We start from the raw sequence: 17,224 nt of genomic DNA, 5'->3' as shown, positions 1-17,224 counted from the left end.
AAGTGAAATAAGCCCAACAAAGAAAGACAAATACCGTATTATCTCACATATGGAATTTTTAAAAGTAAAACTCAGTAGAAACGGACTAGAAGAGTGGTTACCAGGGGTCAAGGAGTGGGGAAAATGGGGAGAGGTTTGTCAAAGGGTACAAACCTGCAGTTTCAAGATGAATTAGTTTCAGAGATCTAATGTACAGCTTGATGACTATAGTTAAAAATAAAGCATATTTGAAATTTGCTAGAATAGATCTTAAGTATTCTCTCCACAGGGGGGAAAAGGTAACTGTGTGAGGTGATGGATTTGTTAATTAGCAGTTTGACTGTGGTAATTATTTCATTTTGTGATATCAAAATATCACATGGTATACCTTGAATAATACAATTTTTATGTGTCAGTTATACCTCAATAAAGCTGAAAATCTAATAAAGCTTAAGAGGTTTGCTTTTAGAAAAAAAAGAAGCAGCCAAATTTTGGCAAAGTTTTCTCCAATCTAAGTTCTTGGCTTCATCATATTGGAACCTCCTCTTCCCAACAGTCCCAACAAAGGTTTGGTTTATTTTCTTTTGTGTTTTTTTACTTAATTTTTTTTTCCTTTATTAATTTTTTTTGAGGCAGGGTGTCACTCTGTTGCCCAGGCCAGAGTGCAGTGGCGTAATCACAACTCACTGTAGCCTCAACCTCCCAGGCTCAAGCAATCCTCCTACCTCAGCCTCCCAAGTAGCTGGGACTACAGGCCTGCACAATCAAACCTGGCTAATGTTTAAATTTTTTGTAGAGATGGGGTCTCACTATGCTTCCCAGGCTGGTCTTGAACTCCTGGGCTCAAGGAATCTTCTGACTTCGGCCTTGCAAAGTGCTGGGATTACAGGTGTGAGCCAGCACACCCGGCCTGTGTTTGTTTTATTTTTTTCTTCTTGAGGGTTAACATCTATAGACAACCCAAGAAGTAATTCTCACTTCAATTCATCCTACCTATACATCTGATTCTCCTCTCCCATATTAAATCTTTTCTACTTAAGAACACAGTGTAATGGAGCCAGCATCCCTGGTTTCTAAAACCAACATCACCACCTAATATCCAGATGCCCTTGGCAAATTACTTAACTTCTCAGGGACTCACTTTCCTCATTTTTAAATCAGGGCTTGTATCTACTTTGTAACAGTTGTTAGAAAGATTAAATGAGATGTTCTACGTAAAGTGGTTGGGCATTACTGGCACATGGTAAGCACTTAGCCATATTGGTATTATTTGCATTATTAAGAAAATGAGTTCTAGAACACGTTCTGGGGATCTGCTGTACACCACAGTACCTATAGCTGACAATAAAGTATTATACACCTTGAAATATGCTCAAAGGATAGAGCTCATGTAAAGAGCTTGTACCAGGAAACAACAAAAACCACAAAACAACACAAGGAACTGGTTGAAGATGATGAGTATATTTAGTACCTTGATTTTGATGATGGCATCATCTATGTCCAAACTCATGAAAATGTATACATTAAATATATGCAATATTTTATATATTGATTACATATCAATGAAGCTCTTTTTAAAAAATGATTTCATAAGATTTTCAGGCATTCTCTTGCTTCAGATTCAGGCCTTATTAGTGCTTGTACTTTTCTTTTAACATTAATTTTAATATGCATTTGGGTACTTTTACACAAACCAAGCTTTAAAAAACATTTAAAAATATTTCAGCAGTATTCAGGTTGGTATTTGATCATTTTCTCTCATACTTCAATCGTTTTCCACCCAGATTTTATTTATTTATTTATTTATTTATTTATTTATTTATTTATTTATGTTTTAGTGTATGTGTGAGATGGAGTCTCCCTCTGTCACCCAGCCTGGAGTGTAGTGGCGTGATCTTGGCTTACTGCAACCTCCACCTCCTGGGTTCATGCGATTCTCCTGCCCCAGCCTCCTGAGTAGCTGGGACTGCAGGCCCCCACCACCACGCCCGCCTGATTTTTTTTTTCTGTATTTTTGGTAGAGATGGGGTTTCACCCTATTGGCCAGGCTGGTCTCAAACTCCTGACCTCAAGTGATCCACCTGCCTCGGTCTCCCAAGGCACTGGGATTACAGGTGTGAGCCACGGCACCCGGCCCCACCCAGATTTTTAAATGCAATAGTCTGAATATTCTGTTTAACTTTTCCTTAGAAATAAACCTGCCAACATTTTTCTCAATGTATCAATACAGAAGATATTTGCCATTAAATGAGATCCGCATTATTTCCCTTACTTCACCCTAAAAACATACATCATAAATACACATGTACAAGGAATTTCCTCCAAACACTTTATTCAACAGAAATTATAACAATAGGCTTCAAAGTAAAATCCAGGAGACAAGTTGTTCTGGTCTCCTTTTCCAGTATCATAATGCTTTTAAAAAACAAACACAACTGAAATAACTGGTGGCATTAGCCAAACATTTTGCTGTGTCCTGCCATTGCCATCAAATAATAATATTGGAGTGGCATAACTTTGTCATGTTTAATGGTCATATCCGTGAAATGAAGGACAGTTGTAGAAATAGTTGACTTGCAGAAAAAGAGAAAGTATAAGAAATATTAAGAGAGCTGCTGTCTGTGAAGTTCCAGTTCTTGATTACCGTTGCTAGCAAGGTTGCTCACTGACCAGCTTCCTTCAGTCAACGCCATATCCTACAGGTATTATCCTTGCTGCCTAATAAAACAGATTTCATGCAGTTATTTTTTTCTTCATTTCATTCACCTCATTCTCTCTTTCTACAAGTTGACATTTTCTGGGCCATTGGTAATTAACAACTTGCTAAATGGGCTAGGTTCTCCGCGCCTAGCTGCAGAGTCTCTGAGCAGCTCAGGCATTTTTGAAGTAGTGATTTTTTTTTTTTTCCACGATACCAGCTAGTTGTAAATTAAGCAGGTACGCATCCTGCTTACTTACACTAGCAAGATTCATGGCTTCTTAGAATGGGAGAGAACTTGAGAATGCAGCCACCTCAGCCATCCCCTCTGCCGTCCCCTCAAACATCACCACCCAGTGGAAATACAGCAACTTTGAATATCTCCAGGTTTGGGTGATAAGCTTAGGAAGAGGCAGGACATACCACTTTGGAACATTTCAAAATTTTAGGGGGTTTTTCTCATCATCAGTGGGCACTACTGGTTTTCTCACCTTCAGGGACCAGGCACATAACATCAGTATAAGAAGTGTGAGTGCCTTAGGAATTAGGAAAGCCTATAAAAACCATATCCCACAAAATGACACTTCATGTTTTAACAAATGTAACGGTCATGCCAGCTATTTTTCTGCCATTTACTTTGTGATTCTAAACCCAGCCTCAGGCAGCCCACTACAAAATGCCTGCAGTTTATCACACCAGGGTCCACTCAGAAAATAGAATAGATTCTTTCAAATAAAGTGATTGCTCTATCGATGGCAAGAGAAAAGTGTCACCCCAATCTAATAAGCTCTGTTGTCTAGTGAGCCAATGTTAAGCACTTTGGTGCTTTGGGATACACTAAATTAATCAGTGGTATCTTCGAAGAGCTCAGGAAAGTATGTGCTGGCACCAAAGCAAGACACAACAACAAAAATTCTTTTGCTAAACTCTCCAGGGTCTTCTGTGAAAACCGGTTGAGGGAAGAAGTACTGCAGAGCCAGCCTCACATGAGGCCATGTGGACTAGGAAAGGCTGGTCTTCCTTCTTTCTCACTCCTTGCAGGAGCGCCCTGTGCCCTCCATCATAGCCCCTCACCTCTTTTCTCATCAAGGAGAAGGATTTGATATTGTGTTCACAACAAAAATCTATGGCTTGTTTTCCCAGTGCTTTCAAAGTACCTACATCTTAGTTAACACTTGAAAATCATAAGCCCAAAGATTTTGAAGATCGTAAGCCCTGTGATTTTGGAAACTGTCCATCATTAAGTAGACTGGGGAGGCATTTTAGGTGGTAAGGGGAGATAATTCTCAGCACCCCCGAAGTTATCTGACAAGGAAACCACCTAACTGGCCAATATGTAAAGCCAGCCTTGGGCCTGTGGCATTTAACTTATTAGACTAGTAATTTTTAAATTTGCTCAACATGATGAGAATCACTGGTACTTAGGCAGATCTGGTCTTCTGTGCTCACTTAGGGTGCCCTACTCCACACTACTGTGGCACCCATTCCCTGCCAAGGCCTCCCCTCGAGGCACTCCACTAACATGATACCATCATCTTGTCATTTTTATCCCCTTTCCACAATCTAAACTACCCTTTTCTTATGAAATGTTGCTAATATTATTAATTCACCATAAACTGTTAACGGTTGAAAAATGGTTAATACATGTTCCTTTCCACCCAGACATTAGTGCTTTAGCAGGGGAGAAAACAACTCTGCTCAAAGAATAAATCTCTAATGGGCTGTAAAGCCAACTGGGGAGAATTTTGATCCTGACTTGTTTTGGTTACTAATACTTACTGACATAAACTGAACTTTTTTCTTGAGACAGGGTCTTACTCTGTCACCCAGACTGGAGTGCAGTGGCCTGATCATAGCTCACTGAAGCCTCCAACTCCTTGGCTCAAGTGCTCCTCCAGCCTCAGCCTCCTGAGTAGCTGGGACTACAGGTGCATGCCATTATGCCCAGCTAATGCTCTATTTTTTGTAGAGACGGGGTCTCACTATGTTGCCCAGGCTGGCCTCAAGCATTTTTTCTGCCTCAGCCTCTCAAAGCACTGAGATTGTTGGCATGAGCCAATGCGCCTGGCTGACTAAATATCAACCATTCAATTGATAGAAAACACCTGGGGAAAGTTAGTAACATGTAAGGCAGGCTATCAAATTGTTACCTTATCTAGAGCAAATAAAATTCAAAGTTCACAAAGCCTTACTACAGTCAATGGCAGCGCTCACTCCTGTGGGTCCTCATAAAACTAAAATTAAATAATGAAAATATGAGGGCAGGCCAAGATGAGCTAGTGACTCCAGAAAAGAGGTAGGGAATGGGGATGAACTCCTGTTAGTATTCAGCTTGGGAACTCTAACAGCCAATCAAGAAAAAATGAGTCTATGGTGTTGATGTCTTCCATACCTGTAATGACTATGTTGCCTTTATAGTTGAAAGCACATGAAAAGATTTCATCAGTGTGCCCCTCAAGAACCTGGAGGCACTGGCCAGTCTGAGCATCCCAGATTCTAGCCGTTTTGTCAGAGCTGCCAGTTAGAAGACGGTTCCCTTGAGGGTTGAAAGAAATCTGCAAAAGAGAAAGAAAAATGATCACAGCTTTGTGTAATGGTTCCCAAAACATTTCTTATCAGCAAAAAAAAAAAAGGACATTACAGCACATGTCACCTTCCTAGTCTGGTATTTATTCTTGCATAGAACAATTTCTTCATGATGGAAAAAAATATTGCAGGGACTAGTACATGGAAACTAAAATACAGAGAGAAAATTTAATTGCCTACTCCTCACGTTTCTAAGAATAAAGACCAAAGCATCCTTATAATTTGAGTATTCCCCACCCAGCTTCTTTCCAAAGATGCACGATGCCTTTCTCTGTGCAAAGACACAGGGCCCTGGTGTGGATGAACACACGAGTCAGGATCCTTCGTAGCCAAACCCTGGTGTCATCTTTGTGGTCAAAAGCACACAGATCCGGGCCAGGGGCGGTGGCTCAGGCCCGTAATCCCAGCACTTTGGGAGGCCAAGGCAGGTGGATCACCTGAGGTCAGGAGTTCAAGACCGCCTGGCCAACATGGCGAAACCCCATCTCTACTAAAAATACAAATTTAGCTCGGCATGGATGGTGGCACACACCTGTAATTCCAGCTACTGGGGAGGCTGAGGCAGGAGAATCGCTTGAACCTGGGAGGTGGAGGTTGCAGTGAGCTGAGATCATGCCACTGCTCTCCAGCCTGGGTAACAGAGCAAGACTCCATCTCAAAAAAAATAATAAAAAATAAAAATAAATAAATAACAATTTTTAAAAAAGCACACAGATCCTTCTCTAATCTGTGCCATAGAATAAGTGAATGTAGAACCTACAAGAAAGGATGTTCTCATCTACTGCCACCCCAAGTATAGCATTTTCCATAAATACGCTTCTGTGCCTCCCATGTGCCAGGTGTTGCCAATTGGCATCTGCGTGACCATCAAAGGAACGTGTTAGTCCTGCATCCCTTTGGGTGTCACACTTACATCCCCCTCTAATCACCAGAAGACAGCGATTCGGGCCATCTCCTCAATGACTGAAGGTTTGAGGAGGGCAGGGCCGTATCTGTTTTTATCACTCTGTTACCAGTGGCTGTGCAATGCCCAGCACAGTGGACACTCTCTAAAAGTGTTTGTTGAATGAGTGAATACTTTAGCTTTGCACCCCATAGAAATGCCCTTACCAGATGCCAATTCAACAAGTAATATGTTCATTTAAAAAGCATAAAATGTAATAAAATAGCACTAGAGAATTATTTGTATTCACTCATTCATGAAAATAGATGTTTACTTGTGGAGGAGACACACAGATGTCTCAATAGCTATCTAGCCAGACACTCAGAAACATGGGCCAGGCTTCCTCCTCATCCTGCCTCCCACACCCCACTTTTCCATCCCCTCCTGCCATCCATAAGCCTCCCAGCTTATGAAGAGGCCATAGTCTGCATGCCCTGGAGACCACCACTGACCAGCCAGAGGGCAATGATCACCAGCTGTAGGTGCAGAGGCAGAAAGGCCGAGAGTACAGCCTGGGGCAGAGTTCCAGGGCCTAGAAGGGGCCTTTAGAAACCTAAAATCATCAAGCTGATATTTTGCAAAGCAGGAACAAATCTGATCTCAGACAGGGAACCAAGGGATTGGGCTGAGCTGGGAGGTGAGAGCCACCAAGTCCTAGCCTACTCTACGAGGTTCTGATGACACATCTAAACTTCAGATCACTGACTGGGTGGGCCTGCTCCGTGAATGATCCTTTGGGGGAAGTTTATACAAAATCCTAAAACACAGCTTTGTAGTTTCAAAATGGATAATTTTATAATTTAATTATAATTTTACATATTTCCAGGAACTACTTCCTCAATTGCATCTAACTTACAGAACACTTGATACTTGCTGCACAGCATATTTTTCGCACAACATAAACTTATGTGTTTACCGGAACCAGGAAAAGCAGTTTACACGCTCCTTAAATTGCTGTATTAAGTATCTTCAGCTAACTAAATCTTTTGCTGACAGTGGAGGCGAATGTTGTTCCATACTTTTTAAGAGGTTTTAGACATCATTTATTATGCTAAGTTTGAGGGCACAGTTAAAAATAAAGTCTTTAGGTAAGTGATTTCTAGAAAAAAACATGAGACAATAGAACAAATCTTAATCTTAGTACTTCGATTCCAATAGACCTATTTATACTGAGCATGTTTGGTTTTTTTTTGTTTTGTTTTGTTTTTTGTTTTTTTTTTTTAGATAGGGTCTTGCTCTGTCACCCAGGCTGGAATGCAGTGGTGCAATCACATCTCACTGCAGCCTTGACCTCCTGGGCTCAAGCAATCCTCCTTCCTCAGCCTCCAGAGTAGATGGGACTACAGGTGGGTAACACCATGCGCAGCTGACTTTTTTTGTTTTTTGTAGAGATGAGGTATCCCTATGTTGCCCAGGCTGGTCTTGAACTCCTGGCCTCAAGCAATCTTCTCACCTTTTCCTCTCAAAGTGCTGGGATTATAGGTGTGAGGCACTGCACCCGGGCCCTGCTCTTTACTTTTTGAAAGTAAATAAACTCCTCCAAATGAGAAAGCGACTCACCTTTGAAATTTCACCTTCATGACCTTCCAGTTTGGCAATGCATTTTCTTGTGGCAGCACTGAAAATTCTTGCTGTTCCTTTTTGAGAGGGGTGGGGATATATATAAATTCATCTTAAATACAGAACTTTGGATAAAAGACTTTGCATTGTATAAATATATATCCCCCTGACACACGAGCTCTGTGCTAAGTTCATCTTCTTGACTGTGGTGACAGCCAGATACTTAATACTCTAAATGCCTGCTGGTCCCACTGCAGGAGAGGGTGAGAGGGAGCTCCTCTTTAGCCCTGAGCTTATTAGAAGAAATAATGTATTCCAAGGTAGAAAAGAGACCAAGAAACAGGAATCCAGAAAGAAAAAACTTTAAGAGAAAAAGAGGAATTTGAGCAAGTTTCAAGAGGCAGGTGATGAAATAAGCAGCAAGACCAGCATGATACACTAGGTGTGAGTCTGAGTTTCTGCAAGGTACACAAGGAACATCCAAAGAAGGAGCATCAGCCACCACTCAACAGGCAAAAAACAGGCTTCAAAAACCCTTTTCTACAGAAAAAGCTAATAGAATGCTTTTTTCCTGCTCTGCCTCCAGCGCCAAAAGCGCCAAGCATATATTAGCCATTCAATAAATAGCTGTAGTATGGATGGATGGATGGATGGATGGATGGATGGATGGATGATGGATGGATGGATGGATGGATGGATGGATGGAGAAATAGATGGAATAAGTACTATGGACATTTCCTCATAAGTAAAGGATGAATACGTTAAATAAATAAGTATTGAAAGTGAAAAACATGAGTAGTAAAATTTTTGTTAGAAGAAAAGTTACAATTTGCCTTGCCAGATGAAGACTGCTTTTTTAAATCTCTGATTATAGCATTACATAGTAGTAAAATATAGCAAGGATACAAAATTGTAGGTACTTGATTTGCACCCAGAGAAAAGTAAAATTTCATAATAAATTTTTTACTTGCCTTTCTGACAATGTCAACTTCATGAGGAGGTACAAAAAATGACAAAACCTGCCATTTTAGAATTAATGTGATTAAAAAATATATAACTTGAAATTCGGTTGGACATTTCAAAAGCCTTAAAGGGAAGTGACCAATTTGGTTTCAGAGTCAATAACATGAAAGAGAATGTCCTGCACAGATCTACACTCTAAGTTTTATAAAACTATATGTCTAAACTTCAGAAAACTCAGAAATAATATGGCCTGCAACACTGTAATTTTTTTTACAGATAGGGATACAACTAAAGAAACAAAAAAATCAGCTGGGCGCAGTGGCTCATGCCTGTAATCCCAGCACTTTGGGAGGCCGAGGCGGGCGGATCACGAGGTCAGGAGATCGAGACCATCCTGGCTAACACGGTGAAACCCCGTCTCTACTAAAAATACAACAAATTAGCCGGGCGCGGTGGTGAGCACCTGTAGCCCCAGCTACTCGGGAGGCTGAGGCAGGAGAATGGCGTGAACCCAGGAGGCGGAGCTTGCAGTGAGCCGAGATAGTGCCACTGCAGTCCCACCTGGGTGAAAGAGCGAGACTCCATCTCAAAAAAAAAAAAAAAAAGAAACAAAAAAATCAGCCTTCAGAATAATTCCAATAAAGAAGAAAAAGTAGATAGATAGATAGATCGATCGATAGATGGATAGATAGATGATAGATAGATAGATAGATAGATAGATAGATAGATACTGTCATGCATGGTCATGAGGGAGACGACACAGACATAGCTTAGTGTCACATGTTGTCAGAGAGATAACATAAACATAGTGTAGGGTCAAATGTGGCTATCAAGGAGATGATGCAGATGCAGTGTAGTGTCATACATTGCTGACAAGGAGATTATACAGACATAGGTCAGAATTATGGAGCTGACACATACACAGTGTAGCATCATACATGATCATCAATAAGATGATCCAGATGTATAGTAGTATCTACACAGGAGTCAGAATGTTAACATAGACATGCTGTACATCATATGAGGATTTAAAGGAGATAATGCAGACATAGTATAGCCTGATGTGTGATCACTGTCAAGTTCAGGTAGATGAAAAAGATATAGTGTAGCATCATATATGATCATCAAGAAAATAATGGAGACTTCGCGGGTCATATGTGGACTACAGAAGATGATACCCAAATAATATAGTATACATGGCCATCATGGATATGACATATATCCATGGTTATCATGTGTAATTGTCTAGAAGATGATGCAAAATAGTATAGCACTCTACAAGGTTATCAAGAAGATGACAGAGAAATAGTATAGCATCATACTTGGTTTTCAAGTAGATGACATGCACATTGACATTCATAATACTTGACTATCAAAGAGAATGACCTTGGTTTAAACATCATACATAGTTACCAAAGAGACAACGCAGTCATAACAGCATCATATGTACTTCTCAAGCAGATTTTGCACATATAGTTTGGCACCATATATAGTTGTCAAGGTGATAACACAGATATCTTGCAGCATCAAATACTGTCATCAGTGAGATTACTCATAATATCATGCATAAGTATTTTTAAATTGATGTAAACATAGTATAAATTAATGTACTGCTGTTAAAAACAAGGCAGACATAGCATATAACCATAAGTGGTTGTCAAGGAGATGATTATATATTAGATATAGTGTAGCAGTACATTATTTTCAGGGTAATAGTCATACAGGGTCTCAGTAAGACAATGAAGACATAATGTTGCATCATACATGGTTGTCAGGGAAATCACAAAGATTTAAATGCCACAGATGTTTATTAGAAATACGTGACTGATAAAATATCTATCATGAAAATATGCAGAAATAATGTATAATCATATGTAACTTTCAAGGTGATGGCACAAACATTGTAGCATTATAAATTGTCCTAAATGAGATGAACTACGGCATAATATCATAAGGAATTTTCAAGGATATGATATAGACAATAGTATAACATTGATGTGGTTATCAAGAAGAGGAAGTAGATACAGTGTAGCATTATATATGGCTATTAAGGATATGACACATAAGATAGCATCACATATGGCTGACAGAGACAATTATATTTTAGCACAATAAATGGGAGTAGTGAGATGAAACATAGTACATATATTCAGTGTTATTAAGAAGACCAAAACAGAGTCTAGTACCATAGGATTTACTACAGACAGGGTATGTTACAGCATCACACATCATTCTCAAGGAGATGATTATCAGAGGTTATTGTCAAGGAGGTGTCACAGAAATAGTTTAGCATCACACAGGGTCATTGCAGAAAAGACATAGTTATAGTATTAATCCCACTTGGTGTTCAAAGAGATAATGCAGACATCTTCCAGCATCAAACATGGTCATTAGGAAACTGACCCATAAAATAGCATACTTTATGGATATCAAGAAAAAGAGGCAAATATAGAATAGCATATACATAGTACTTAAGTTGATGACACATAAGTGATGACACATACATAGAGTAACACCATACATTACCATCAAAAAGATGACCCATAATAGATTGTCATTTGAGAATATTGTGGAAATAATAAAATCATAGTATAGCATCATATATCATCATCAAGTAAAGGATGAAGATATAGTTTACATCACTACACAACATGAATAAAAGCAGAGCATCATATATTTATCAAAGTGTGCTGCAGTAATACTATACCATAACACATACTTAATAAAATTATGATGCAGACAGAGTGTGGCACCATATGTTTTTGTCAAGGGTATGATGCAGACATTATGTAGCATCACTGTCATCAGGGAGTTTAGCCACAGTACAGCAGTATCATACATGGCTCTCAAGGAGGTGAAAAAGTCATAATGTACCAATATATGTAGTATGTTAAAAGATGATACAGGCATAGTACAGCATGATATGTAGTTGTCATGGTGGCCTATAGCCTAGAATTATATATGATTATCAATGATGCAAACATATCATGTGATTAAAAGGATGACATATATTAGTACAACATTATCTAAGACAGATATCATATTGATTCCAACATAAATTTCAAGATGGTGATGAAAACATGTAGCATCATAGGTGGTTTTCAAGGTGATGACCCTGATAAGAGTTAGCACAATACATGTTAATGCAGACAGTGAAGTAGACATCATGTATCCTCATAAGTGATCATCAATGAGATGAGGCAGACAATACAATGCCAAATGCGGGCATAAGGGAGATGACATAATCTAGTGTAACGTCATATGTAATCTTCTTGGATATAAGGTGCACAGAGTGTAGCATCATACATGGTTTCCAAAGAGATGACACAGAGTGGCATCAAATATGGATATCAATATGATGGCTCAGCATAGAATCATAAGTAGTAATCACTACTTATGACAAGTAACATAGATCACTACTTATGACAAATAACATAGATCATCAATGGTTGTAAAGGAGATTTGGTATACATAGTATAGCATCATAGGTGGTTATCAAGGAGATGGTGCATATAGTATGATAGCACCAGCCACGGTTATCAAGTTTAAGATGCAGACATATTGTAGCATCATACATTATGGTCAGAGAAATGACCCAAAATATAAGATAATCCTCAGTACAGGATCATAGATGATGAAGACACAGTATAGTACCATATTTGTTTATCAAGGAGGTGGTGCAGACATAGTACAGCATCACTCACGGTTATCAAACAAATGAGGTAGACACAGATGTGATGTGAGTTCCTATGTGTTTATCAAAGAAATGCCACAGAAATATTATTGCATTATAAAGGCCTTTAGGAACATGAATAGACCTAATGTAAAGAAAGAGAGAGAGAGAGATACAGATATATGACTCTCTCTCAATAGATTAGATAGATGATGATGATGATAGATAGATAGATAGATAGATAGATAGATAGATAGATAGGATGACTGTCTTCTGGCAGAAGGTGTAGACATGTTGTAATGTCATACATGATGATCAGGGAGATGACAGAGACACTGTAGCATCTTAGTGGCCATAAAGAGCATGACATATGCATAGTACAGGGATATATGTGGTGTACAAGGATTCTACAAAGATTGATTTTAGAACCATACACAGTGCCAAGGGGATAACACATGTATAGTATCACATGGTTATCAGTGGGATGATGTGCATGTAGAGTACCATCACATATGGGAATTTTAAAATGGCACATAGGATAGCATTATACGTGAATATCAAGGAGATGACATGCATGAATGCAGCACTGTGGGTTTTCCTCATGGAAATAACCTATATTATGGCATAATAAATGTCACAAAGGAGCTGGTCCACATAAATATCAGGCATCATATGTGGTTATCAAGGAGAAAAGCATTATCCGTGATTTTCAACATGATGAAACACACAGTATAATGTCACATGTGGTTATCAAGGTGATGACTCAGAAATAGGGAGATATAACACATGGTTATAAAGGCGGTAACTTAGTGTATCATCTATAGTTATTAAGGAAATGAAGTACACATAATATAACATCACATGTGGATATGAAGGATATTATGTGGTCATGTTTTAACACAATATGTGGTGATATCAAGACCCAAACAAAGGATAGTGTCACAAATCATCATCAAGAAGATGATCTTCTCATGCGTGGTTCTGAAAGATGAATCCTAAAATTGCATGTCACTTTGTTATCTAGGAGATGATTCAGATATAGTACAGACTCATACATGATTGCGATTGTAAAGGAGATGAGAGAGAAATAGTTTAGCAATATACATGCTTGCCAAATGTTCAAGCTCCTTTGTAGCATTTATGATGCTATAAGCAGTGATAATATTGTACAACATATAGCTGTCAAGGATGGGGCATCAAACATGATCATCAGTGATAGGACCCAAAATGTGGCATCATATATGGTTGCCAAGGAGATTTGGAGTGATAGTATAGCATACATAGTTGTCTAAGACATACAGATGCAAACGTATGAGAGCACAATCCACAATTATCATGTTTATCATTGCAGACACATGGCAGCTTTTTATATGATCATCAAGGAGATAACCCAGAATATACCATCCTACATGATTAACAGGTAGGGGATGACAGCAGTATAGCTTATGTATGGTTTTCAACAAGGTGACACAGACATAGGGGAACATTTTTGTTTTCAAGGAAATGAAGAATACAAATGAAACACAATAGGCGGTCATCACTGAGATGACAAACACAAAGTGTAGCAATGTCCAGACCTCCAGTGATATGAAACAGACATACTAGGCAGTGCAGCATTATATATGATCATCAAGAAGATAAGGAACACAGCATGTAGCATACCATATTGTTGACAGAAGATGACACAGGCATAGTTTAGCATCATATCCAGTGATCAAAGAGATGAACACACTGGATAACATCAAACATGATTACCAAGAACGTGACATAACTCGGGCGGCTGAGGCAGGAGAATCGCTTGAACCTGGGAGGCGCAGGTTGCAGTGAGCCAAGATCGTGCCACTGCACTCCGGCCTGGGCGACAGAGCGAGACTCCATCTCAAAGAAAAAAACAAAAAGAGAAAGAAGGTGACATAGATATAGCATAACATCATATATGTTGACCATGGAGATGAGGCAGAATGTAACATTATACTTGGTTCCAAAAGAGACAATGTACACACATAAGTCAGTATAGCATGGTATGGTATGGCATAGAAGAGTAGAGCATAGCGTAGCACAGTATAGACACACAGACACAGCACAGAGCCAAATATTGTTGTCATGAAAGGATCTACACATAGTGAAGCAGGATATATGGTCATGAGAAAGATGAATCAGATAGTATAGGGGCATACGTGTCAGAGAGATGGCACATATGTAATGTGGCTGCCATTTGTGGCCATCAGGGAGATGACATAGACATAGTGTAATCTCATAAAGGTCCTAAAGAGAGGTAAGAGATAAGATAGCATCACATGTGGATATCAGGGATATAACACATACGTTATACAGCATCATATGTGGTAGTCAGAAAGATGATACAGAAAGAGTACATGTGGTTATCAAGGCAATGACACAGACATAGTGGAGAAATTATAAGTTGTTGCCAAGGAGAGGATGAAAACATGTTCTTACAAATAAAATGATCATCGGGGAGACAAAGTAAATATATTGTAGCATCGTCCTTAAATAACTAGGCCATGTCACCCATAAGGTATAGCACAGCCCTTTGTACAGGGCATGATGAAGTTACAGTGTAATATAAGTGGTTTCAAGAAGATGATAAAAACATAAAATAATATGCAGTCGTTAGGCAGAAGCAGCAAACACACAGTATGTCATATGTGCTATTATATGCTGAATTGTGTCCTTTTAAAATTCATATGTTGAAGTCCTAATTCACAATATCTCAGAATGTAATATATATAATATATATAATCATGTATAATTATATATGTATACATGTGTATATATACACATGTGTTTATATATGTGTATATATGTATATACACATATATGTTTATATATACACGTGTATATATGCATATATACACGTGTATATATGCATATATACACGTGTATATATAAACATATATGCATATATACACGTGTATATATGCATATATACACATATGTAGTATATATACACATATATGTATGTGTATACATATATATATAACTATACATGATTCTTAAATATATGCAAGCATAGTATAGTTTCATCCATTGCCAAAAACATGATGAGACATAGTATAGCTTCATATACAATTGTCAAGGATATGGCTCAAAAAATAGTATAAGCTTACTTAGGTTGTCAGAGAGATAATGCAGATATAGGGCGGTGTTATACGTTATCAGGGAGATGACACATAGCATAGTGTCATACAAGACATCAGGGTCTCATGGATGATTGGATGCAGAAAAAAAGTATCTGGGTGATGACACATAATTTTGTGTCATATGAAGATACCATGGATTTGACACAGATATATTGTAATGTCACAGGTGCTTATCATGAAAATGAAGCAGACATATTGCAGCATCATAAATAGTAGTCAGGGAAATGACGCAAAAATATTGTATGATCATACCCTGTTTTCCAAATGGCATGGACATAGTGTAGTATCATATTTGTAGGTCCTGGAGATTAATTGTAGCCTAGTGTAATAAATGGTTATTATGAATATGATGCCAAAATAGTATAAAGTAACATATAGCATCTTATGGGGTTGTTAAGGGGGTGATATAGTAATAATATAACATCATACATCATTGTCCAATACATTTCAAATAATGTAACACCACATATGGCTGTCTAGAATATGAGGGGTGTGTGTGTGTGTGTGTGTGTGTGTTCATCAACGAATATATTCATCAAGAAGATGGGGTCTCACTCTGTCACTCAGACTGGAGAATAGTGGCATAATCATAGTTCGCTGTAACCTTGAACTCCTGGGCTCAAGTTATTTTCCTCAGCTTACTGAGTAGTTAGGTCTACAGGTGCATGCCACCACACCTGGCTAATTTTTGTTTTAGTTAGCTAATTTTTGTTTAATTTTGTAGAGATGGGGTCTCACTATGTTGCCCAGGCTCGTCTCAAACTCCTGGCCTCAAGTGATCCTCCAACCTTGGCCTCCCGAAGTGTTGAAATAACAGGCATGAGCCACCACACCTGGCCATGATGCATATATTATATAGCATCATACATGATCATCAAGGAAATTGTCATAGTACAACATCATATATGACTATCAAAGAATAAGGTAGGCATAACACATGTTTTAGGATACCTCAGAAACATCACGATGTTGTATTTGGTTGTCAGGGAGATGATGCAGATATAGTATAATGTCATATGTGGGTAACAGGATATACACACACAGTGTGGCATTGTGATGGTTAATTTTATGTGTCAACTTGACTGTGTTAAGGGATACCCACGTGGCTGGTAAAACATTGTTTCTGGGTGTGTCTGTGAGGATGTTAGACTGAGTAAATAAGAGCCACCCTCACCAATGTGGGCAGGCATCATCCAATCCATTGAGGACCCAGATACAACAAAAGGTGGAGGAAGGATGAAATTCTCTCTTCTGGAGCTGGGACATCCATCTTTTCTGGCCCTCGGTCATCGAGCTTCTGGTTCTCAGATCCCCAGACTCCAAGACTGACACCAGTGCCCTCCTCAGTTCTCTCAAGTTTTTGGCCCCAGACTAAAAGTTACACCATTGGTCCCCCCAAGTTTTTAGGTTTTCAGACTTACACTGAATTATACCACTGACTTTCCTGATTCTCCAGCTTGCAGATGGCATATGGCAAGACTTCTCAGCCTTCATATATAAATATGTGTGTGTGTATACTTATATAATATTGGTTATATACTATATATATATGTGTGTGTGTATTTATATACTATTGGTTATATACTATATATAGTATTAACAGAATTATATATATAGTATATATAGTGTAATACATATAAATATATAATATATGAAAATGT

General features: G+C 38.6%; 1 protein-coding gene across 1 annotated transcript in view; it reads right to left on the bottom strand.

Moving 5' to 3' along the window:
- Window positions 1-2,285: 2,285 nt before the first annotated feature.
- DAW1 (dynein assembly factor with WD repeats 1) overlaps window positions 2,286-17,224 on the bottom strand; it is a 54,382-nt gene continuing 39,443 nt past the window's right edge. The window contains 3 exon segments of the mRNA NM_001280453.1: window positions 2,286-2,697; window positions 5,070-5,232; window positions 7,767-7,843. Coding sequence (NP_001267382.1) covers window positions 2,663-2,697; window positions 5,070-5,232; window positions 7,767-7,843 — 275 coding nt within the window. The 3' untranslated portion in view covers window positions 2,286-2,662.

Source organism: Pan troglodytes, chromosome 13 (genome assembly GCF_028858775.2).
Source record: "Pan troglodytes isolate AG18354 chromosome 13, NHGRI_mPanTro3-v2.0_pri, whole genome shotgun sequence".
NCBI classification, from domain to species: domain Eukaryota; kingdom Metazoa; phylum Chordata; class Mammalia; order Primates; family Hominidae; genus Pan; species Pan troglodytes.
Note: the sequence above shows the minus strand (reverse complement) of the source record. Positions and strands in the feature narration are given on the sequence as shown.